Source organism: Myxocyprinus asiaticus, chromosome 39 (assembly GCF_019703515.2).
Source record: "Myxocyprinus asiaticus isolate MX2 ecotype Aquarium Trade chromosome 39, UBuf_Myxa_2, whole genome shotgun sequence".
Taxonomy (NCBI): Eukaryota; Metazoa; Chordata; class Actinopteri; order Cypriniformes; family Catostomidae; genus Myxocyprinus; species Myxocyprinus asiaticus.
Window position 1 is genome coordinate 20,254,851 of NC_059382.1, and position 24,153 is coordinate 20,279,003.

General features: G+C 37.7%; 1 protein-coding gene across 2 annotated transcripts; it reads right to left on the reverse strand.

Annotated features, from left to right (window-relative positions):
• Nucleotides 1-989: 989 nt before the first annotated feature.
• ttc12 (tetratricopeptide repeat domain 12) lies at nucleotides 990-24,009 on the reverse strand. 2 transcript variants are annotated; one of them, XM_051678846.1, is made up of 21 exons: nucleotides 23,929-24,009; nucleotides 19,452-19,615; nucleotides 19,283-19,313; nucleotides 18,973-19,050; nucleotides 18,754-18,875; nucleotides 18,561-18,620; nucleotides 17,526-17,597; nucleotides 17,344-17,404; nucleotides 12,454-12,642; nucleotides 10,468-10,537; nucleotides 9,625-9,713; nucleotides 9,063-9,231; nucleotides 8,309-8,398; nucleotides 7,509-7,572; nucleotides 6,618-6,752; nucleotides 6,279-6,371; nucleotides 6,014-6,082; nucleotides 3,246-3,347; nucleotides 2,944-3,043; nucleotides 2,593-2,818; nucleotides 990-1,457 (listed from the first exon to the last, which is right to left on the reverse strand). In XM_051678846.1, the coding sequence occupies exons 1-21, from the start codon at nucleotides 23,984-23,986 to the stop codon at nucleotides 1,388-1,390; spliced, it is 2,112 nt and encodes a 703-aa protein (XP_051534806.1). In that variant the 5' UTR covers nucleotides 23,987-24,009; the 3' UTR covers nucleotides 990-1,387. The 2 variants fall into 2 exon arrangements, with proteins under 2 accessions (XP_051534806.1, XP_051534807.1); XM_051678847.1 differs by lacking the exon at nucleotides 990-1,457 and adding an exon at nucleotides 1,869-2,458.
• Nucleotides 24,010-24,153: the final 144 nt, after the last annotated feature.

The window sequence follows — 24,153 nt, forward strand, 5'->3', positions numbered from 1 at the left end:
TTCTTACGTTATCAAATATTTTCTTAAGAACACCTTAATTTGATTGCAGTCACCACATTAAGAAGCTTCAAAACAACATTTATTGTTTAATTTTAGTTATAACATTTACATGGTTTCAAAGCGGAATCATATCCTAACTTTAAGATGATATTTACAATGATTTTTAAGATTTTTTTTTTTTTTTTTTTTCTCCTTCTCAAGTTCAAAATCTTCAAGAACTTTCTTATGAAGTTTTTCGGGAATACAAAACATTTGTAACTTTTTTTTTGTACAAATTAAAAAAACAAAATGGTACTTTCATGGAAGGTAATGGTAGTCGTGAATCCAGCCCAAGGACCTGTCAAGCTACAAAAATGGTAAACAGCACAATAAAAAGATCTTTAAAGTAGTTTATATGACTTGTGTGCTTTTTTCCAAGTCTTTTGAAGCCATATGATAACTTTTTGTGACATATTCATGTGTATATTCAAATTTGATGTGCCAACATGCACCACGGCAGATTTGAAATCAATATCTCCAAATGCAATTGGTTTCTCGTTACTGAACACAGCGTGCCAAGTCTGAATATACGGACAGGGAAATGAGATTTGAGATTTTTGAGACTTTGAGATTCCTGCTTTTGTGTTCCAAAGAAGAAAGAAAGTCATACTGGGTTGGAACAACATGAGGGTGAGTAAATGATGACATAATTGTTGTTTTGGGTTAACTGTTTCTATTAGGATGGTGTTGTACCATCTTTCTATCTCAGTATATTTTTATTGACAGATATAGAAACAGAATCAAATACATGCTCTGGGACGAACCTAAAATGTCATGGCTTTAAATTGCAGTCAGTTTTTAAAATCCTGTCCCAAACCCTGGATTATACTCTCATCGACTTGAATTGTATTACCTTTTTTTCTCATTAGATCATCAAAAGCTTTCAATAGCTATGAAGTCTGCAAACATGAACAGGCTTTAAGCATAATTATCTTCAAATGCAGTTTTATTAATAATTTTTATTCAACACATGAAAGCTACCATTAATCCATTTACCAACAAACAGAGAGCAAATGTAATCAAGGCAACACACTTCCCAAGTGGAACATTTGGGATGAAAGGAAACTGAAACGTTTTAAATATTGTCCTGGGGCTACATGTTTACTATGACAGCAGATAACAGAGTCACGTGTCAATGTAAATTCTCTCTAATTAAAATGAACACAGGAAACAGCTGCATAATCAAGCTAGGCCTAAAGGCATGACAGTAATTTGTGACCTCACTTCAGATGAGCATCTTAACTGGGGACCAAAGGACAGCATTCATCTGTATTTTTTTGTGTGTGGGTTTGCATGCTTGCCCTGAGTTATGGGGTCATTGATTGAAGAACTGAATGAGGGTAGAGGCTCATGTGATTAATCTCACACAGGAGTGAAGGATTTCTAAACCATGGAGCTCCCTGAGTTTCACCATGTGCCTGAAAAATCAAAACAGAGATTTATCAAACCAACAGAATAAGGGCCCCTCTCATTTCGGCCACACAATGAACTAAGACAAGCAAAATATAAAACCAGAGCTAAGAATATTAAATGCAAACAAGCATATATGAAAACATGACCTGGTGATTTGCTCTGCATATGAAGTAGTTTCTTCTGTTATGTATAATATATTTAGCTGATCTGTGCCTTCCACTGTTTTCTGTCCAGAATGTGTGATATCAAAGTCTTGAAACTCACTGAAAAGAAGCTCAAATGCTGTAAGTTTTTGATTCCCTGACAAACTGTCTGATTGTCCTTGCTGGATGCTGACTGGGAAAATATAAGATGCCCCAAGAACATTCAACTAACAGACTTGAGGAGCTACTACTTTTCTAAGGCCTGAATATGTGGACACAGAGAAAGCACCTTCATAAATTAAAAACAAATGACTGTCACATCCGTAAGCATACTTGATAACAGCTGTAAAATAAAGAGCAATATTATGAATTTTACAGTTTTACAGAATTTTATTGAACTGTGATAATGCAAGCACATTGCAAATACTCCTAAATGAATGTTTATATCTGAATCATATTGGTTTAAAAGGGTCATAGCATTTTCTAAACATTTTAGTTTTCCCAGTGATCATCATTTAGTTTTAGGGGCCATTCAGACTGAATCCGTGCTTGCTTTAAAAAAAAGCTAGAGGCCTTGCAACGAATAAAGCAGAATGCAGTTGTCTCAAGATGTATTTTTAAAAGTTGAAGTGTCAACAGTTTTTTAATGTTATTATGCGCTAGACATGCGTCTTTTGCAGTTGTGCCACGTTACGCTGTTTTTCAGTGTCTCGTGTAGGAGCACCGCGTTTTTCAGGTGCAGTGTCAAGTTAAAATGACTTTTAAGAAAAATCTGCTTTGAGAAACTTGCGTTCTGCTCTATCCATGGTGCTGTACAAGGACGCATTCTGTCTGAATGACCCCAAAGTCTTTATACTGCAGATCTGAGTGAAACACAAAAAGCACATCTCGTTAAGGTTAATTTTGAAGAGCGAATCACTTCAGTGTATTAGGGCATCAGCATATGTTAACCAATATAATACAGGTTGTTACTACAAAAGGTCTGACTTAATTATACCTGGGCTCTTTTTTGCATAGCTTCCCAAGGGTGATGGCAGCATTCTGCTGAACGGCTGCTCTCTTGGTGTTGCTGGCAGCATGGCGTAGCAGCAGCAATACACAGTCTGTGTCAAGGAGGCTAGTGGCAGCTCCATCCACTCCTAAGCAATGCCCCATACACAGAGCTGCATTCCCCACCACCACCTCATCAGTACTGCCCAGAAGTTTTCTCAAAGTGCGCAGACCTGAATAAACAAAGCACACCCAGCCGCACAGACACACACATACACACAAAGTCACTGTAAGGCCACAGAACTTTTAGACATCTTATTGAATCCAGTCCTCTGCCTCCCCACCCCTCAGAACTCACTCTTGTCAAGCTTAACCATCTCCTCACAGGCTGGTGGGATAGAGGCAGTGCACACTGTCAGGGCTTTAATGGAGTATCTGGAGCTCATCTCTCCTCCTCCCTGACACGACAGACACACAAGCAAACTGTACCATTTCACCAGTGTTCATTTTCACACATTTATTTATTTTAGTCATAATTTGTGTATTTTGAAGGAAATCTCCTTTAAATTTAGTTAATATTTGATTGTGTCATATTTATTCATTTTAGTCAAAAAACAAAAAAACATTATATTGAGTGCTAAAACACGATATAGGCTCTACCTTCAGAATCTTCAGCAGTCTCTTCACTATTCCTTTCTCCACGACTTCTTGAGTGGCAGAAAGAGACTCCGGAAGGAGGACACTTAGCAAACCTGCAGCTCTCTAAAGCCATAGACAAAAAAAGACAATATGTTTGAAACTACAGCTCCTATCGTTAGAAAGGAGGCGTGTTTGTGCTGAAAAGAATGATGGTGACTTCATTAAAACAGTGACTTAATTAAAATAATGCACTATTTTAGCACATTTAACCCCTGGTTAAACTGGACTGTAGGTGATTAGTGAATGAGACTAAGGGATTTTTGCTGAAGAACCATGTGCATTAAAGTGGTGAATTTACCCCATATGGCTTTTGCAGGATTAAATGCTTCAGTGCGTTAGATCTCTCCAGTCAGGCTGTTTCTCAGAGTAAAATTAAAGTGACACATCCTTGTCTTTGTCTTCCTTATATATAAAAATGGAACCAGCTTTTTACACCCAGTGGTGGAGTTTCAGTGCCGTGACATGGCTTGAGCAACAATTATGACAAGGTGCCACAAAATATGCAGGAACAAAGCCTAATCCTTTAATGTGGCTTACAAATGTTCCATCCTTCCTTTTAAAGGGATAGTTCACCCATATACTCACCCTCATGCCATCCCAGATGTGTACAACTTTCTTTCTTCAGCAGAAATGTCTCAGTTCTACAGGTCCATACAAGTGAATGGTGATCAGACTTTTGCAGCTCCAAAATTCACATAAAGGAAACATAAAAGTTATCCATAAGACTCCAGTGGTTAATTCCATGTCTTCAGAAGCAATATAATAGGTGTGGGTTTTTTTACTCTAAATCTTCACTTTAACTTTCACTTTCAGATGTGAAAGTGAAACTAAACAGGCACCACATGTGACTTTCAGATGTAAAAGTGAAAGTGTAGATTTAGAGTAAAAAAAGGACTAACATTTTAATCTGTTTCTCACCCACGCCTATTACATCACTTCTGAAGATATGGATTTAACCACTGGAGTCTAATGGATTACTTCTATGTTTCGTTTATGTGATTTTTGGAGCTACAAAGGACTGATCACCATTCACTTGCATTGTGAGGACCTACAGAGCTGAGATATTCTTCTAGCAGCCATATCACCTTGTAGCTCAAGACTGGTTGCCCACTGAAGCTAAGCAGGGTTGAGCCTGGCCAGTACCTGGATGGGAGGCCTCCTGGGGAAAACTAAGGTTGCTGCTGGAAGAGGTGTTAGTGAGGCCAGAAGGGGGTGCTCACCCTGTGCTCTTTGTGTGTCCTAATGCCCCAGTATAGTGATGGGGATACTATACTGTAAAAAAGGGCACCATCCTTCAGATGAGATGTTAAACCGAGGTCCTGATTCTCTGTGGTCATTAAAAAAATCCCAGGACACTTCTTGAAAAGAGTAGGGGTGTAACCCCGGTGTCCTTGCCAAATTCCCCCCACTGAATTGGCTTTATCACTCCACCAATATCTGGTGTGTGGTGAGTGTACTGGTTCACTATGGCTGCCGTTGCATCATCCAGGGGGATGCTGCACACTGGTGGTGGGTGAGGAGAGTCCCCTGTTCACTGTGTGAAGCACTTTGAGTGTAGTGTCAGAAAAGTGCTATATAAATGTAACGTTCATTCATTAATTCATAAAAATCTTTGTGTTCTGCTGAAGAAAGAAGGTCATACACATCCTGGATGGCATGAGGGTGAGTAAATGATGAGAACATTTTCATTTTTGGAAGAACTATCCTTTTAAGCTTATTATTGATTGTATCTTTTTCACAAAACTCAGCGCTATTTGTCTGGCACACTTAAAGGGGTCATGACATGCCTTTTTTATTATTTAATGCTCCTTGAGGTTCATTTATAATATTAGTAGTGTTTTTTTTTTTGTTTTTGTTTTTTTGCACAAAAATCAGACATATGTTTGTAAAACATGATCATTTTTCACCCTTATTCTGACCCTTTTTCAGAAACGCTTGGTTTTGGTGCTGCTTCACCTCTAAGACTTGACAGTAAACACCCACTGTTATGATTGGCTCTCTGCTCTTGACTGACCTGCTCTCTCTCCTTGCCACTGTTCACTGCTACTGGGCGGGGAAACAGAAGTGATAAGGTAAAGTAGCTGTTAATGTGTTGTTGTGTAAGCGGTCAGATGCAAATGTCAACCACAGTGTGACATCACAATTGGAAGTAGAGAATGAGTTTTGAGTTCTGAAACTTACAGTATGTTTTTATACTACAATGACCTCTTATATGTCAAAAGATTAAGGAAAATTTTATTCCTCATGTCATGACCCCTTTAATGTTACACTAATAGCACCTGCGGAAAGCAGGCAGTAAACAGAATTTTATGTCAGAGAGATGGTTTTCTACATTTTCGATTGATCATGGCAATAGTTATTCATAAAAATGAAAAATAAATTGTGCCATGCAATTTTTGGGCATGTTTACGGCATTACCTGACTTGTATAATTCATTTAATTAACTGGGTACTAAAACAATGCAGACAGCATGTGTGAACAGACAATGCTATCAGTGGACGAATTCATCATTGTGAATTTCCCCTATACATGTTTGTGTTTTGTGATTCATTGTAAAGATGTTCTAGAAATGCCAGTAAGCTGGGTTCCAGAACAACCCCACATCCATTAAAATAAACATTTCAGTAAATGTATTTGCAGACATCTACTGTTCAAATGTCAGAGCAGCTCCAGCCATCAGAGGTTGGGTTAAAGCTCACTTTGGCCTTGGTAAATAGAATTCAACTCACTGTGATGATGCCTCCATGGGGATCACTCAGCAAGCCCAGGCACCTGCTGCTGGTCAGAACAGCATGTTTCTGTTTTAAAAGAGAGGCGAAAAATGTTTTCTCCATTCCTCTGCATTTTCAGGCATGATTTTTAGGCATGATTGCAACATATGGATGTGCTAACAGAACAGCCTATCCAATTGCCCCTTTCCTTCGGCTACAAAAACTGTTTATGTGCTGGCTGAGAGCTCAGCCAGAGCCCAATGTATCCAAATTCCTACTTTACCTGTACAACTTGAGAGGGATTTGAGCCTAAGTTGATCATCAGACCCAAGAGGGGATAAAGGACACTTCTACATTCACAGCCACTGCACTGCTCCTGTGACAAAAACAGAGCTTTATTTTGACAGTGCCGGAAATTCAATTTGTGTCATTTTGCAGTTTTAGCATCTGTGGGAAATGGTTGTTTCAAAGCTCATGCAACAAGATAGCAAAAGGAGCTTAGAAACAAACGCGCTGAATCAAAATTCACACTGCAATGTCATACATTATTCAGTAACATTCAAGGACGTAGCATTTGGAAGCTCGTCGTGATGTAAAGGGTTATCATCTGAATCAAGCTTACCATAGCTTGGAGAGAGCATCTCCAAAATTCTTCACGGCTTGCCATTTTCTTTCCAATGACATCATCCAGAGCCATGCACCCAATCACAGAAATTAAGGAAGCTAGTATCTTGGGGTTGGCTGTCACAATGTTTGACTAAAAATGAAGAACTTCAAGTTAACATAGGAAAACCCAACGTGATGTCTTTAGTGATTTGTACATAAAGTGTGGTTCTTTCATATTTACATTTTTCATATGTTTGGATAGACACTGAAACGTATAATATCAATATACTGACAGCATCTAAAACACTTTTACATATAAACAATTTTAGTACAAGACAAAAATCCTTTGTTTCATTGTTTTTTAGAATATTGAATTCATATGTTGATTTTTTTTGCATTTATAATATATTAGATTAATTAAATATGTTAAATGGCATTACATTATTTAATGCAGTTAACACATTTACCTTTTTGACAGTTTCATTCTGTTCTTTGTTATTTCTAAAGAATGGTCAAACCACTGACAAAACATACCCACTATCTTCAACATTGTTTGACTTGTCATACTTGTTAAACTTTGATGATAATAACTTATGCAAATGACTTCTATTAGTCTGGATTTAATTTATAAATAACAATATTTTTCATGGGATTGTGTCTAAGTACTGAACTCGATACATTCAGCGGTACCCTTGCAAAAGTTTTGTATTTCTTTAATGTTCGCATTTTAGATGCTGTCTATACATTGATATTGTGCATTTCAAAAAGTACAAAAAGTACAAAAATGTTTGTGTACACTGTATGTACTAATACCTACTATTACGAATTTACCCTGGAAAAACTGTATTAGCCATAATGAGGACAATTTTAAAAGCTAATGATGCTTCAAGACATTATTATACATCACCAGAAGATGCTCAAAAGGAAGGGCAAAAACTGCTGTGAAATTCTCCCTTGATTGAATCTTAAATCTGTAAAAGACAAACCAAAACAAATTCATGATATAAAAACGACTACTTAATTCAAACGTAGAATAAAGCACTACAGATGTTTTTTCTAAAACCTCAGCTAACCCTCTTGCTGTAGTGCACACTGAGCCTTTGGGGGAAAATGATAAAACATTATAATGTGGTGAGCACTAATCCAAGCAGAGCTATGGTTTCAGATCTCACATTGCTGACTGCCAGCATACAACACGAGACAAGACCAATCCGGCTAACCATCCTTATCTAGAAACAAGAGAGCAATTTGAATTCACTAACCACATTTCACTGACTATCTATCAAACCGTTGCGCCATTCTCATTTCCTTTTGTGCATGAAGTGGCTTGCTATTTAATTGAATATCCTGGTCACCATGAGCAACCTTTCTCTATCTGTAAGATGGCGAATGCCTAGAAAAAGTGTAAGGCTGATTTCAGTCACAGAGATAAATGGAGGGATTCTTGAATGTGATGGATTGTTTTGCCTTAAATGTGTTCACTTTGCGATCTCAAGGGGCCTGAGCTGTTGAGATGAATGAATTTGAATGTGTCTCGATTTAATACGTGAGACTGTGATGTATGGGGATCTAATGGGCTCTTGGGTGAGTCGTGCCAAAGATTTCGTAAAAAGGATCCAGTTCTCGTCTCTTTTGCAGGCATTCATCAACTTCAAATGCAAACAGGCCATGGGATATGTTAAGGCAAAATATATTGACCATGCATACTTATTTTCTGCAGTCAAGTTCTCCAGAACTGTCAGCGCAGAGGCAAAGCTCGTATCATGGCAGACGCAGCCCATCAGGTTCTCTGCCATTCTACAGAGGACAGAATGCATTCATTATGAGGGGTTAATTAAAAGGACTTTAATAAAACATGCTTTAACAGTAGGGGGCCTTCGACATGCTAGCTAATGAGATGATTCACAGATACCGTGAGAACACCACACTTTCAAATATTATCTCTTGCTCTGCTCTGTAAACAACAGGGAAGGTTAAGATGAAACCAACATCCAAATGTACTTACACTGTAAATATTGTAAAAGAAAACCAGGCACTTTTGATAACGAATTTCCAACACTTTTTAAATATCACTATAAGGCTATGCAAAGAATCATTATTTGTACAGAACACATGAGGAAAACAAATCTTATATTTTAAGAGATTAAAATCGTCTCAATATAAACATGGAATATCTTTAAAATCATGCCTAATTTCTAAGCAGTTAATGATATCTGGATTTATTACTTATTAATTAGGCCTAGTTTGGAGTATGCACTTTAATCATTACCCTTGATGTAAAATGATCTAACACACATAACTATTTTAACATTAATTCTTAGCAGTGTGACTTATACATCAATTCCATTTGGTTTCACATTTTCAGCAATATCTAAATAGTTCATCTGGCTTCAAGTGTTTATGTTTTAAATAATTAAATTCAAGGCACATCATTTAATGCCCTTATCAATATGATACCCACTGGTATAAATTCAGGTTGTCTAGAAGCAGGTCTCTTCCATCCTGAGTATGTGAGTACATGCTGAGCAATTCCAGGCATTCCCTGTGTATTTCAAGTACTGGTGATGCCAACATTTGGACAATGTACTCTCTAGCATTGGGACACTCAATCAACAGCTGCTGGTTCTGCTCTGGAAGGAAGACAATTATGGAGAGGGTTTAATTGAGACAAATGCAGATTTAGTTGAGCAGTTAATGAGAATATAACTGAAGGGCACAAACTACTTACTAAACAGGCTTTTTAAATGTGGAGGCAATAACAATTTCACTACTAGTAGGCTGGAACAGGATAAATTGATATCGACTTGGATTCAGACAATTTCACAAATCCTCATTACTTTAAGAGGGGAAAATGCAGAACCGGATCAAGTGGTGTCGATACCTTTTAAGTTGTCCATAGGGAGGGAGTTTAATAGAAAAATAGAGGAATGCGCAATTGGGATTGCTATTTTTTCCTCAGCAATAACATCTTTCATTTTCAAGGACTTTGGAAAAGCTTCATACACTCACGTGATGCATCTTACCATTTCCACTGCAAACTGCCCTCCATAGTCTCAGGACAGACACGCATAGATCCACTGCACATGGATCTTTAAAATTCTGTGAGAGACAGCTGAACACAGAAAGAAAAAACCAGAGTTAAAAGAATGGCACTTGACTGAGTCAGTCACTGTGGTTCATGTGGAGTTAAATGGACATGTTTTAAAGATGAGGGACCACATGCATACAAACTGTATGAAACAAACACAGCGGATCTCCTAAACAAACCAACCAATCACTGTCAAATACAGATACAGTAAACCATGTAAATGTCATTCTGATGATGGAAAGGGAAATCCTGTGCAAAACATGATCACATTGCAGAGACAAGGTTACATATCTGTTGCTTAAATGCATTCAACTTAGTCAATTAATTTTAATAGCATTTTTTCATTGGATTAAGAAAAATGACAAGTAAAGATAAATCTGTTTGACAAATTTGAGGATGTAAATCAATCATACTTGGGATTGTGCATACACATTTGAATGAATATAGGGTGAACAGGTAAAGTGGGATAATTAGCCATTCTTTTAAAATACGATAAGCCAAATGGCTTAGCCACTCACAAAATACCATTTTAAGTAGTTAAAAATCTTCACTACACTATACAGATGTGAAAGGAAGAATTATTAAATGCAGTACGTACACATACGTTACCTGTTTTCTCCCTACTAAGCACTATGTATAAAGCTTCTAATACAATTATAATTTTATATAAATATGGCAGTATCTGGAGATCATTATGCTATATTACATAACCCATTTCTAAATGTTCAAAGTACACACTGACCACAAACTGTCAAGATCACTTCTTTAGCAACCTTACCTTCTTACAATGTTATTGCCATTAATGATACTGAAGCCATTGTTTAATCTGAATAACGTCTGCCCAGTACCTGTGAGGGACACCAGATAACATCAGTGTTACTAGGTGTGTAGTGAGCCCCATATATCAACACTGAAGCACAGTAACCAGCCTCAGACACACAATACGTTTTGTTCAAGGGCAAAAGTGCGAGCAAGGAGAATAAACAAAAGCTCATCAAGAGAAAGAGTGTTCCCTTATCTACACAAAGGCAGGGTTCTTTCTGTGGAAACACAAGACATTAGTTCACAAAGACCCATTCGATATCTTGCATGTACAAAACATTGGCATAAAGCTTTCCGTATTGGAAAGCTTTCAAGAAAAAGCTGCACAGTGTGCAGAACTTTGTCTAGAGGCCTTCACTTTAGTAGCAGATTACTTTCAACACTTAAAATAGCTTTAAGGACAACAATATAGAAGGTAGAAAGTCAAGACCAACATTAAAGTTATTCACTGAAAATCCAGACATACACCCAAGCTCTTCTTAGCATTTGCATGAGAGGAGTATAGCAAAGTCAGTCAAATCTTTGCAATCAATCTGAATGATTCGTTCACAAATCAGACTGATCTGTTTCTTGAGTTTAAACCAATTATTCAGTTGCAGCGGTGAAAAGCTCATCAGAGGGGAAGATTGTCAGTGAATAATGATTCAAATTTTAGACTGTTCCTCACAAAAAGCTATCGTATGGCTTCAGAAGATTTGGAATATAGCACAAAAGTTGTAAGGACTACTTTTATGACAGGTTTATAGTGCTTTATATTCTTTTTAAAGTTTGAAAGCCCCAGGCTCCATTCACTGTAAATGCATATATTTTAGTGAATAAAAGTGTAAAATATCACACCACTGTCGCACCATTCATTCAAGTAACGCAATCTGCTTTTTTCGACATGAATAAGTCCATAGAGGTCAGTGGACACACGACCCAGATAGCTCTATTTAAACTCTCAGTGAGAGTATATGGCAGATACCCGAACCATTACAGTAGATTACAGGTGAGTAAAGATGGATGTTCATTGGACGAGAAGCTCTAAACACATAATTTAGAGTCCCACCCCGATGCCGTGCTTCTCTGGGAGTCTATGGGAGCTTCATCTGATTGCCTAATTGACACTCTGATTGCTTTCCATCAAATCTGATTGCTTTCCATCAACGTATTTGCTGATTGGTCGAGCTTTAAAATGGGAAGGACTTGCCAACAAACAGCCAATAACTTTAAAACAGTGATGTAATTGATTGACAGCATATGAAATGTGAAACCAGAACAGAGTGTTGTTCAGCAGTTAGTAGATACTTCTTGTGCAATTATTTACAATCTGACATACAATCTGACATTTATTTCACCTTTATAATATGATATTTTGCCTATTTTGTTGAAAAAACAGTTTTGGGTTTAGTTAATTGTTTACATTAAGACATTTCACAGCTTGAGTAGTCATTTAGTAGTCGCAATTGCCAAAGATCGAATCGAAATTTTATGCACTGATCTGTGCAAAGGTATATTGGCACAAGATCAGAATTGAGTAGAGACAGACAAACTGAAAGGTAATGCATACATTCACTAATAGAGTCTAAAAGCCTTTGGGCTTGTGCTCGTGATAGGGCCTGCATCTGTCTTCAGTGGCTGATCATGAGGATTAGTTTGCTCATCATGAACTGCAAATGAACCGCAAAGCAGAATCAATGAGCCCTCCGCACAAAATGCCTCACTCCTTTTCTCTCTTTATCGATCCTGAGCACAAGAAATATCACCCTGCTTGCTGGAACAACACTGAGTAAACTGAAGGCATATTTCACACAAATCTGAACTTCAACACTGTGGCTCAAGCATTTGTTGAGCTTACCATAAACAGCTGCACAGAGTTCACTGGTGATTAATGGAATTAATAAGAAATAACAAAATTACCTCTTGAAAAAAGGGAGACTCTGAATGAATCATGTGAACTTACAGTTTTTAATAGCCTGTGTGAGCAGCTCCACTCCCCCAAAGTAGTATAGATTGATTTCATTTGGTCTGTCAAGCTTTTTCAGCAGCTCTGGTATCGCTGTGGCCTGCTCAGTTCCCTCCTGTAGCTCTTTCCATGCTGCCTTTTCCTGGAGAGCCACCTTTTCTTCCAAATCCACTTGGGTCAGATAAGCTATTGTAATTTACGGTGATCATTCAATAAACATATTTCTTCTTTGCAAATTCATGTGGAAATATTCTATTAAAATGCATTGGATGTGAAACAGTAATGCCATTATTCCTCTGGAAAGTTTCAAATTGAATGGAAATGAGCAGCTAATGTTGTAAAACTGCCAATGTAAGCATGTGGCACTGTATGTATGAATCCTCTGTATGTATGAAAATGAAAGACAGAGTAAATGAGAGAGAGAAAATGGGAGACTTATGTGAAAAGTGAAAGCGACGAGCTGCTTAATCTGGCACCACTGAGAGATGCTTGATATATACAGCACATATCAGACAGAGCAGACACCATGTTTCATATACGTAGCTACTCAATTGCTAACATGCATTTAGAGTCTATTTACGTTTATTAACTCCATGCGTCTTGATCGATTGGATTGTAATTTTGATTTAGTATGCACATCCTATTTATACTTGCAGTGGTACTACTCCTGTGCTATGCAAATATAACAGAGTTAACTCCATTATGATGCTAGTGCCAGGCAGCAACATTTTGCTATGATTTCTCAAGTGATTCGGTTTCTGTAAGTTTGAGAGAGTTTATGTTAAACACCAGTTTCACTGCTGCTACATCTTTGTGTCTCATCCATGATTGCTAGCTCATGTGTGGATTGTGAGGCTCTCAAATGTCTATATGCTGATGTAGTTCTGTTTATGTATGTGGACTAAACAAATAGATGCATTTACACTTGGACGATTCATGTCTTGTATGCTTCAAATGTCACCACCCAAGTAGGGTTGGGAACCAAGAACCGAGAACAAATGGTGAATACTAAAATAAAGATACAATTTCTTTTTTTTTTTTAATGGAACCGTTAAAGGGATAGTTCACCCAAAAATGAAAATTCTCTCATCATTTACTCACCCTCATGCCATCCCAGATGTGAACGACTTTCTTTCTTCTCCAGGAACCAATTGTACCAGCTATCCGTAAGTTACAACTTAGCATAGTTGTGGCGTAAATGGGCACTAAGTCACAATTTACGCACTACTAAATATTTGAGCCATTAAACTAAAGTAGAACGTAACCCTTCGTATAAACTAAATATTTACGGAAGCCTCCAACCAGGAGTATCGGTTGGAATAAAAAAGCAGACTGATATTTTATGACATCAATGAGCTTGTTTTGCATGACAGGCTTCAATCCTTTCGGCATACAGTATGATATTGATATTTTCACTCATTTAGATTTAAAGAGAGAAAAAAAAAAATCTTTTAAGCGGCTCTTCAGCATGAAACCATTCTAACGATGCAGTTTTCAGGGTGCGTCGTCCGGTGTCAAGTTTCAACACATTCAAAATATATATAGGATATTAAAATGAATAAATGTCTATTTTTCCAGCCTGTTGTATTAGTATTTATTTATCTGCCCTTATTTATTTTAGATACAGTACCTATATATTGGTATTTACATAGGGCAAATATACTATTTATCAAATCTACTTTTCAAAAATACTTATCGTATTTTAATGTACATTCAATGATATAATTTATTACAGCTGAGAGTTACGTGAACAAACCAGGTTTGAACATCAACCGTAACAAGATCAAATTGAAATTCATGGCTTTTTAACACTTCTGAGCACAAATTTCAAGGCTGTTTATTGGATCAATACAAGTAAACGTCATATTATGCGACTAAGTATTACTTTACGGAGAGCTTACAACATATTAGCTAAGTCTTGCCTTAAAAACAGGTGGTGCAACCAAATTAAGCACTGACTTAGTTACAAACTAACTAATAGTTCCTAAGCACTTAGTGTGAACTTTACGTCCTAACTTACGTGAGACCTTACGCACAGCTGGTGCAACCCTACCCAGAACTCAAAGATTTTTAGAATAATATCTCAGCTCTGTAGGTCCATACAATGCAAGTGAATGGTGATCAGACATTTGTAGCTCCAAAAATCACATAAAGGAAACATAAAAGTAATCCATAAGACTCCAGTGATTAAATCCATTTCTTCATAAGCGATGTAATAAGTATGGGTGAGAAACATATCAAAATGTAATTTCCACTTTCACTTTCACATTTACATCTGAAAGTCACATGTGGTGCCTGTTTAGTTTAGTATTATATTGCTTCTGGAGAAATGGATTAAACCACTGGAGTCATATGGATTACTTCTATGTTTCCTTTATGTGGTTTTTGGAGCTACAAAGGTCCGATCACATTCACTTGCATTGTATGGACCAACTGAGTTGAGATATTCTTCTAAAAATTGTTCTGCAGAAGAAAGAAAGTCATACACATCTGGGATGGCATAAGGGTGAGTAAATCATGAGAGAATTTTCATTTTTGGGTGAACTATCCCTTTAAGGAACCGAAATCTTTAAATTCTGACAATTCCCATGCCTCCTCACAAGTGATCGGATTCCTATTTGTCTCAGTTGCATCTTGCAGGGCACTTACACTTTTCATGATCGGATAGCTATTTGGTCAGTAAAAATGTGTGAAGTGAACAAGTGTAGATACCTCTTTAGTACAGTAGTGTTTGTTGCAGTAAAGCATGTACAGTTGAACTCAGAAGTTTACATATACTTAGGTTGAAGTCATTAAAACTAATTTTTTAACCACTCCACAGATTTCATATTAGTAAACTATAATTTTGGCTACTTTGTGCATGACACAAGTCATTTTTCCAACAATTGTTTACAGACAGATTGTTTCACTTTTATTTGACTACATCACAATTCCAGTGGGTCAGAAGTTTACATACACTAAGTTAACTGTGCCTTTAAGCAGCTTGGAAAATTCCAGAAAATTATGTCAATAATTATTGCCTTTAGGCAATTAGCCAATTAGTTTCTGATAGGCTAATTGGAGTCAACTGGAGGTGTACCTGTGGATGAATTTTAAGGCCTACCTTCAAACTCTGTGCCTCTTTGCTTGAAATCATGAAAAAAAAAAAAAAAAAAAAAAAAAAATCAGCCAAGACCTCAGAAAAAGAAATGTGGACCTCCATAAGTCTGGTTCATCCTTGGGTGCAATTTCCAAATGCCTGAAGGTACCACGTTCATCTGTACAAACAATAGTATGCAAGTATAAACACCATGGGACCACGCAGCCATAATAAAGCTCAGGAAGGAGATGCATTCTGTCTCCTAGAGATGAACGTAGTTTGGTGCAAAAAGTGCAAATCAATTCCAGAACAACAGCAAAGGACCTTGTGAAGATCCTGGAGGAAACAGGTAGACAAGTATCTATATCCACAGTAAAACGAGTCCTATATCGACATAACCTGAAAGGCTTCTCAGCAAGGAAGAAGCCAATGCTCCAAAACTGCCATAAAAAAACCAGACTACAGTTTGCAAGTGCACATGGGGACAAAGATCTTACTTTTTGGAGAAATGTTCTCTGGTCTGATGAAACATAATGACCATTGTTATGTTTGGAGGAAAAAGGGTGAGGCTTGTAAGCCAAAGAGCACAATCTCAACCGTGAAGCATGGGGGTAGCAGGATCATATTGTGGGGGTGCTTTGCTGCAGGAGGGACTGGTGCACTTCACAAAATAGATGGCATGATGAGGAAGGAAAATTATGTGGATATATCGAAGCAACATCTCAGGAAGTTAAAGCTCGCAAATGGGTAATGACCCCAAGCATACCTCCAAAGTTGTGGCAAAACAGCTTAAGGATAACAAAGTCAAGGTATTGGAGTGGCCATCAGAAAGCCCTGACCTCAATCCGATAGAAAATTTGTGGGCAGAATTGAAAAAGCGTGTGCGAGCAAGGAGGCCTACAAACCTGACTAAGTTTCACCAGTTCTGTCTGGAGGAATGGGCCAAAATTCCAGCAACTTATTGTGAGAAGCTTGTGGAAGGCTACCCAAAATGTTTGACCCATGTTAAACAACTTAAAGGCAATGCTACCAAATACTCACAAAGTGTATGTAAACTTCTGACCCACTGGGAATGTGATTAAAGAAATAAAAGCTGAAATAAATAATTCTCTCTACTATTATTCTGGCATTTCACATTAATGTTTTTTTCTTCTTTTTTTTTTTTTGATTTTCTCCCTTTTTCTCCCCAATTTGGAATGCCCAATTCCCAATGCGCTCTAGGTCCTCGTGGTGGCACAGTGACTTGCCTCAATCCAGGTGGCGGAGGATGAATCTCAGTTGCCTCCACGTCTGAGACCGTCAATCCGCGCATCTTATCACGTGGCTTGTTGTGCGCATTACCGTTGAGACCTAGCACGTGGGAGGCTCACGCTATTCTCCGCGGCATCCACGCACAACTCACCACGCACCCCACCGAGAGCGAGAACCACATTGTAGTGACCACGAGGAAGTTACCCCATGTGACTCTACCCTCCCTAGCAACTGGGCCAATTTGGTTGCTTAGGAGACCTGGCTGGAGTCACTCAGCATGCCCTGGATTCGAACTCACGACTCCAGGGGTGGTAGTCAGCGGTAATACTCGCTGAGCTACCCAGGCCCCCGGCATTTCACATTCTTAAAATAAAGTAGTCATCCTAACTGACCTAAGACAAGGAATTTTTTCTACAATTAAATGTCAGGAATTGTGAAAAACTGAGTTTAAATGTATTTGGCTAAGGTGTATATAAACTTCTGACTTCAACTGTATCTACAGGACACTGGTCTTGCCTTTTCTTGCCTCAGATCTTCACAGCATTTTCAGGTCTTACCTTTGACCATGCTATCCTGTTGTGGCTCTATCTCCAAAATCTTTTGATAGCACATTCTGGACTGCAGATGAAGCAAAAGAAATATGATAAAAGGAGAGAAGGCAAATAAAGTGAGAAGTGAAATCAAGCTTTAGACCTCGGGTCATGAAAGTACAGAAGGATGGGTATTGAATGATACTAACCTCTGGGAAATTTCTGAGTGCTAGGTATGATTTCCCCATGTGTATATACGCTTTAATACACTTCTCATTGCACTGTGAAAAAAATATATATTGATTATCCATTTAAAAAACTACAGACAGTTGCATTGATGTTATACAGTAGTCCATTTGCAGGACTTTACACCAGGTAAAGTATAAATCAATAAATAACATTTATTTAATACTTTCTGAAGTTTCTAAAAGTTTTCCAACAGCAAAGATATTATTTGGCACAGCTCAAGAGGAACTTCAACCCAATTTTCCGATAAATTTCTGCTAAGCAACTGTACAGATCAATGGACAGCGGATTAACCCTTTCATGTGTTTTTTCATGGGCCCACACGACTCCAGTCAATCAAGTAATGTCTTCTGAAGTGAATCGATACGTTTGTGTGAAAAACGAATCGCTAATTAAAACTTTATTCACTTTAAAAAATATCGCTTCCTGTAAACACTCAATGCCTCACATCGCTGTCGCGTAACGCCATCACGTTGGCGTATTCACGCAAGAATTCAGAAGTTTCACTCTGTTTAACACAGAGGAACGGACTTCACGTGAGAGTTAGGTTAATTCAAACAGCTACAGAGAGCTGGCAGAAGTGCCGATTTAAAGTTAAAAATGTTTTAATTAGCATTTTGTTTTTCACACAAACATATCGATTAACTTCAGAAGACATTACTTGATCGACTGGAGTCGTGTGGATTACTTTGATGCTGACTAAATATGCTTTTTGGATCATCAAAAATTAGTGTCCATTTACTTGCATTGGATGAAGCTAAAAACTTGGGATACTTTCCTAAAAATCTAAAATCCTGTTCTGATGAAGAAAGAAAGTCATATACATATTGGCTGTCCTGGGAGTAAATTATCAGCAAATTTTCATTTTTGGGTGAACTATTCCTTTAACGGAGCCTGCTGTTCCCACCAGACAAGGTAGGATGAGAAACTCTCTGCTTGGGTTGACACTGAAAAATGAGGGGGCACTTCCTTGCCCTCTTTCCCACTGTTCTACTCACCCTCAGAGCCCACTCACAGTCACTTATGGCCTCCTTATATCTCTTCAGCTTAATAAAGGCCTACATAATAGATGAATACATGAGACAAAAAACACATGAGGGGTATCTCATGGGAATATCAGGTTTCATGCAATTCAGCTGTTTATTAGAAGAGCTTGTTCTGAAATATAGAAGCATGTAGGCATAGAGGCACCTGAGCTCTGTTTGTGTAGAGTGTCTGCATGTCACGCAGCTGGTCCAGCCCTTCTGTATAAAACTTGACAGCCGTTTCATAGTCACCTTGAGTGAAAGCCTCATTCCCTTTCTCCCTCAGTGCTGCGGGTCACACGGGGACAAAGCAAATCTCAATGTTGCAACTGAAAATGCAGCCAGGCAAAACAAAACCTTACTATTTCACACCCATTGTACCCACAATTGGCCTTTTCCACCTTCATCTCTCTCCTCTGTCTTCTCTCCTCTGCATCTTTTTCTAATATCCTCATGAAACTCTCTGATGAATGGAAGGGCACCACAAAAACAACCGTTGCAACATTTATAATCAAAGAAAAGGAGAGAAGATGAAGGTGCGTTAGTTTGTATTGTTTTCTGTATTATTTACAAGACTTCTAAGACAGACATTCAAGTTTTATACTTGAAACCAAATTATTCAACAGAGAAAGAGATGTCATGTCAACAACCGAAAGAAACCGAGCTGATAAGTGACTCAATGACACAAACCGTACCTGGATTTTGGCTTGATATACACTGGACATACTAAAAAGGAAATGGAAGAAGAAAAATAACACAATGTACTGATAGTTTAAACAATGGATGAAAATGCATTTCTTCAGACTGTACATAGTATATACTCTATAGGCCAACATTAAATAGAGACAAAGGTGCATACTGTACCAGTGGCCTATTTTCAGATGAGGGATATGCGTTTATAATTGTCTTATTGATTTTGGTTTGACATGGTTTCTCCCGCTCCAGGGATGCAATAAATTGGTCTGTTTTCTCAACAGCTTTCTCTTGGCATGACACATCGCTGGAATTTAACTCTTTTACCAGTTCACCTGCAATCAAAGAGCACAAACTCACAAAACTCAATAACATATTTGTCTTATCTCAAAGAATTCAAAGAACTTTACATTTTTAGTTTCTTAAAGCCCAAAAATACTCTACGTAAGTATGTGAATGCAGACGCATCTTGCTATGTAAGCTCGATTTCATGCGTTGTTGTGTTGTGAAATGTGTCAGAGCGCAATTCATAACCTAACGCAAGTACGCGCTGTATTCTCAGCGTTGCCACAAGAAGCGCTACAGCGGATTTTCTTTTTTCGATCAACAACTGTCATGGCGGAGCAGCAATTTGAGGAGAGTCTTGCAGAACAAGTTAGATTGTACAATCATATTTTTCTGTCGTCTTTTCAGCAAATACAAAAGCACACACTCCTAAACTGTTGACATTTTGACTCTACTACATCTGGTTTCGTGGTGCCTAAAACTCATTCGCCCCCTTGTGGTCTGAGGTTTGTAACCGCCAGAGCAACTCAAGAGCGCACATAATGTATGTACAACGGCATCACGTGTTGGCGAAGTGCTCACGTCAGCGTTTGCGTATTTGCGTGAAGTATGTTTGGACCCTTTTTTATCCAAATTTTTACTTCTCACAGGTTTTTATTAACATATTTATTAACTTTTTTTTATTTTAGTTTATTTTGTCATGTGATGATCACATAAGAACTGTCCTGAAAACTTTTCACCCAGCATCATTATTTATTTTAGCTACTTTTCAAATGCTTTACAGTATGTACAAATTGTATTATTTTAACCTTATCCCAGACTTTTTACTTTTCTTAAAATATGAAAATGCTAAACAATGCTACACAAATCTAAACAAAAAGGTTAACAGTGTTTACACAAATTACGATTGTCCCTCAGGAGTGGCATAATTTCTACCACAACAAATAATTTTGCCCTTAGTAAATATCAAAAGTTTGTGCTCTTGTTTCAATCCCAAGAAGACTACAGTGTAAGTAAAAAGCACGCTTATATGAAACATCCCTGATAGCACATCACACCACTATAGCACACGTACATCACCAAGATGTCTATTTGATGTGTGTGTGTTTACATCTGGAAGATGTATTTTTTTTAGGTTGTTTGTTTGCTCATCTGCAATAAGTCTTTAAGACATTTCATCTCAGATGCCAATAAGACATTCAGCAGATGTCTTTGAAACTTTTATGAAAATCTGATCTTTTTAAGATGTTTAGCAGATGCTAATTAGAATTAATTATGTGGCCAAAATACTTTTTGGATTTTATTTTGAGAGAAAGAGAGAGAGAGAGAGAGACAGAGAGAGAGAGACTTATCCAAACAACAAGACATGTTCTTATGTGCTCTTTATATTCCTCCCTCTGAATCTCCTTACTATAATGAGGACATCATTGAATCTCTCCACAGTCAAATTAACCACAACCAGGCCCAGGGAAGTGTGTTGATCTGTGGGGATCTAAATGCCTGAACAGGATCCCTTCCTGACTACACTACAGATAATGGGAATAACTATATTTTTGGACAGAACTTCCCACAAAACATTGTAAACTTCCCAAGATATAATTCTGATGCCCAAGTGAATAAAAACGGGAAGCTTCTGATTGAGCTCCGTCAAAGCCTCGGTCTGTACCTCGTCAACGGCAGGGTGAGAGGGGATTCTCTGGGAAGGTACACCTACAGTTCATTTCATGGTTGCTCAACAGTAAATTACATGATCAAAGATTTAGATCTATTCTCTTTCAGAGCATATTCATCAATATTGTGAGGAGCTTAAACAGTATAAAAATACACTCAGAAAAAAGAGAGAACAGTGCATGCAAAATCAGCTAAAAACTATTGAAGAATCTATAAATTCTAACAAATTCTGGGACAATTGGAATTCCCTGAATAAAAAACAACATGAACAAACAGCCATACAAAATGAAGACACCTGGAAAAATCACTTTGAACAACTTTATAGCGAAATAAAAATGAACCCAGAACAAACCCAAATATATATATACAAAAAAAAAATAAAAAAATAATACATAAATACAATCAACCAAAACAAAACCAAAATATTTGCATGCTTTGTAGATTTCCAGAAGGCCTTTGATTCAATTTTGCACCAAGGTCTACTGTCTAAACTTTCAGAAATTGGTATAGGGGGCAAAACATACAACATCATAAAAACGATGTATTCAAACAATAAATGTGCAATCAAAACTGGCAATAAACAAACTGAGTTCTTCACTCAAGGGCGGGGTGTAAGACAGGGCTGCCCAATATCACCGACCCTCTTCAATATATACATTAATGAATTGGCGAAACTACTAGAACAACCAGCAGCTCCTGGCCTCACACTACATGACTCCACTATAAAGTTCCTCCTGTATGCAGATGATCTGGTCCTGCTGTCTCCAACAGAAGAGGGTCTACAGCAAAACCTGGACATCCTGTATCAGTGCTGTCAGACCTGGGCCCTGACGATTAACCCAACTAAAACTAAAGTTCTATCATTCCAGAAAAGACCCAGATGTCAGGGAAAGAAATACAGTTTCACCCTTGGTATGATCAAAATTGACCATGCCACAAACTACACATACCTTGGATTGAAATTCAGTGCAAATGGAAACCTCAACTTGGCCGTGAATGAACTGAAAGAGAAAGCAAGAAGGGCTTTCTATGCCATTAAAAAAATCTATCCAATTTGAAATACCAATTAGAATGTAGCTCAAAATATTCCAATCAGTCATAGAACCTATTGCACTATTTGGCAGTGAAGTTTGGGGTTTGGGAATTTGACAAATGGGACAAAAATCCATACAGAGTTTTGTAAAAGCATTCTTAGGGTACAGAGAAACACACTTAATAATGCATGCAGGGCAGAATTAGGCCAATACCCTCTAAGAGCCATTACATTTTGAAACATCTAAAATTGAGTGACCCCAACTCTTACCATTTTAAAGCCCTTGAAAACCATGAAATGAATGCTGAGAAGAGTCCCCTCATTCAGCTGGTCTTGAGGCTCCACAAACAGACTAACACGACTAGCACGACTAACAATTATCAGCCTCAGGACACTGACACCCTCATCCACAGAATCCGGCCCAACCAAATGATTAATGCACAAAAAGAAAACTACCTAACTTATTGGAATGAAACAACACAAAAACAAATCAAACTACAATGTTATTTGGCCCTAAACAGAGATTACACGACAACAGAATACCTGAGCACAGTCAGAGACCACAAACTGAGGAAAAACATGAGGAGGTACAGACTGAGCGACCACAGCCTGGCTATAGAGAAGGACAGATACAGACAGAGCTGGATGCCCAGAAAGAGCAGGTTATGCCTGTACTGTAGCCAAGGAGAAATAGAAACAGAGCAGCACTTCTTAACCACCTGCCCTAATTACAATGAAATTCGAAAACACTTCTTTCCCAAATTTGAAATTATTTGTCCCAACTTCAAAAAGTTGAAGAATGATGCACAAGCTCAATATTTACTTGGTGAACAAAGAGACTGCATTTCACTAGCAGCAAAGTACATCAATTCCTGCCACAAAAAGAGGGAAGAATCGACCAAACAGTGATGCGCCCATTTATTCACACACAGACACGCACACAGACACACACACACAAACACCTTTTTTTCTGTTTTTCCACACTTGTTCAATACAGAATTTGTTCTAGTTTGTTCATTTTTATTTTTCATGCTCATATAAATGCTTTTGCAATACAATGTACAATTTGTCGAGCCAATAAAGCTCATTTGAATTGAATTGAATTGAATTGAATTGAGAGAGAGAGTGTGTGTGTGTGTGTGTGTGTGTGTGAGAGAGAGAGAGAGAGAGAGAGAGAGAGAGAGAGAGAGAGAGATGAGAAGACATGCAGGTCATATTTTACCATTAGAAAAAAATATCTTTATTTAAGCATTGCATTCTAATTACCATCTGCTAAACTTCTTAAAAAGATCAGATTTACAAACATTCTTAATAATAAAAGTCTCTCAGACATCTGCTGAATGTCTTATTGACATCTGAGAGGAAACGTCGTATAGCACTGCAGACGAGCAAACCTAAAAAAAAACATAAATATATGTCTTCCAGATGTAAACACACACACATCTAATAATAGACTGATCTGGTGATTTACGTGTGCTATCAGAGGTATATTTTCATTGTGAATCATTTCCAATCAAGCTGTGATTTTGTCAAAATATGTTAGCATTTTATAATACATAAAATGCTGCTGCAATGACATTGGGCTTAGCCAATAATCACGTCGCTATCAGTTTTAAACACGAAAGTTATAATGAACTCAGCAAAACAAACAGGACTTACTTATCTGGTCTACATTACTCAAAAACCTTTCGAAATCGTCGCTTTCTTGCAAAGTCATGTTTGCAAAACGAGGAAGTCTTGTTTACGCTATTTGATCCGTAACCATAGCAACAACAGCCACGTGTTTGAGGGAGAGGGTTTTTTTTTATTTTTTTAATGCTTTATTGATTCAGTGCCACAAGAACAAGAGGTATTACATATCCACATAATCAAATTAGCTGCCAG

What these genes read in the sequence shown, in the direction of transcription:
- ttc12 (XM_051678846.1), bottom strand. Translation starts at nt 23,986, where the DNA reads ATGACTTTGCAAGAAAGCGACGATTTCGAAAGGTTTTTGAGTAATGTA. An exon ending in ACTGTGAGTGGGCTCTGAGG is followed by an intron (nt 17,598 to 18,560) that starts GTGAGTAGAACA and finishes TTTTTTTCACAG; the next exon opens with TGCAATGAGAAGTGTATTAA. An exon ending in GGCAATAACATTGTAAGAAG is followed by an intron (nt 9,714 to 10,467) that starts GTAAGGTTGCTA and finishes TTCTGTGTTCAG; the next exon opens with CTGTCTCTCACAGAATTTTA.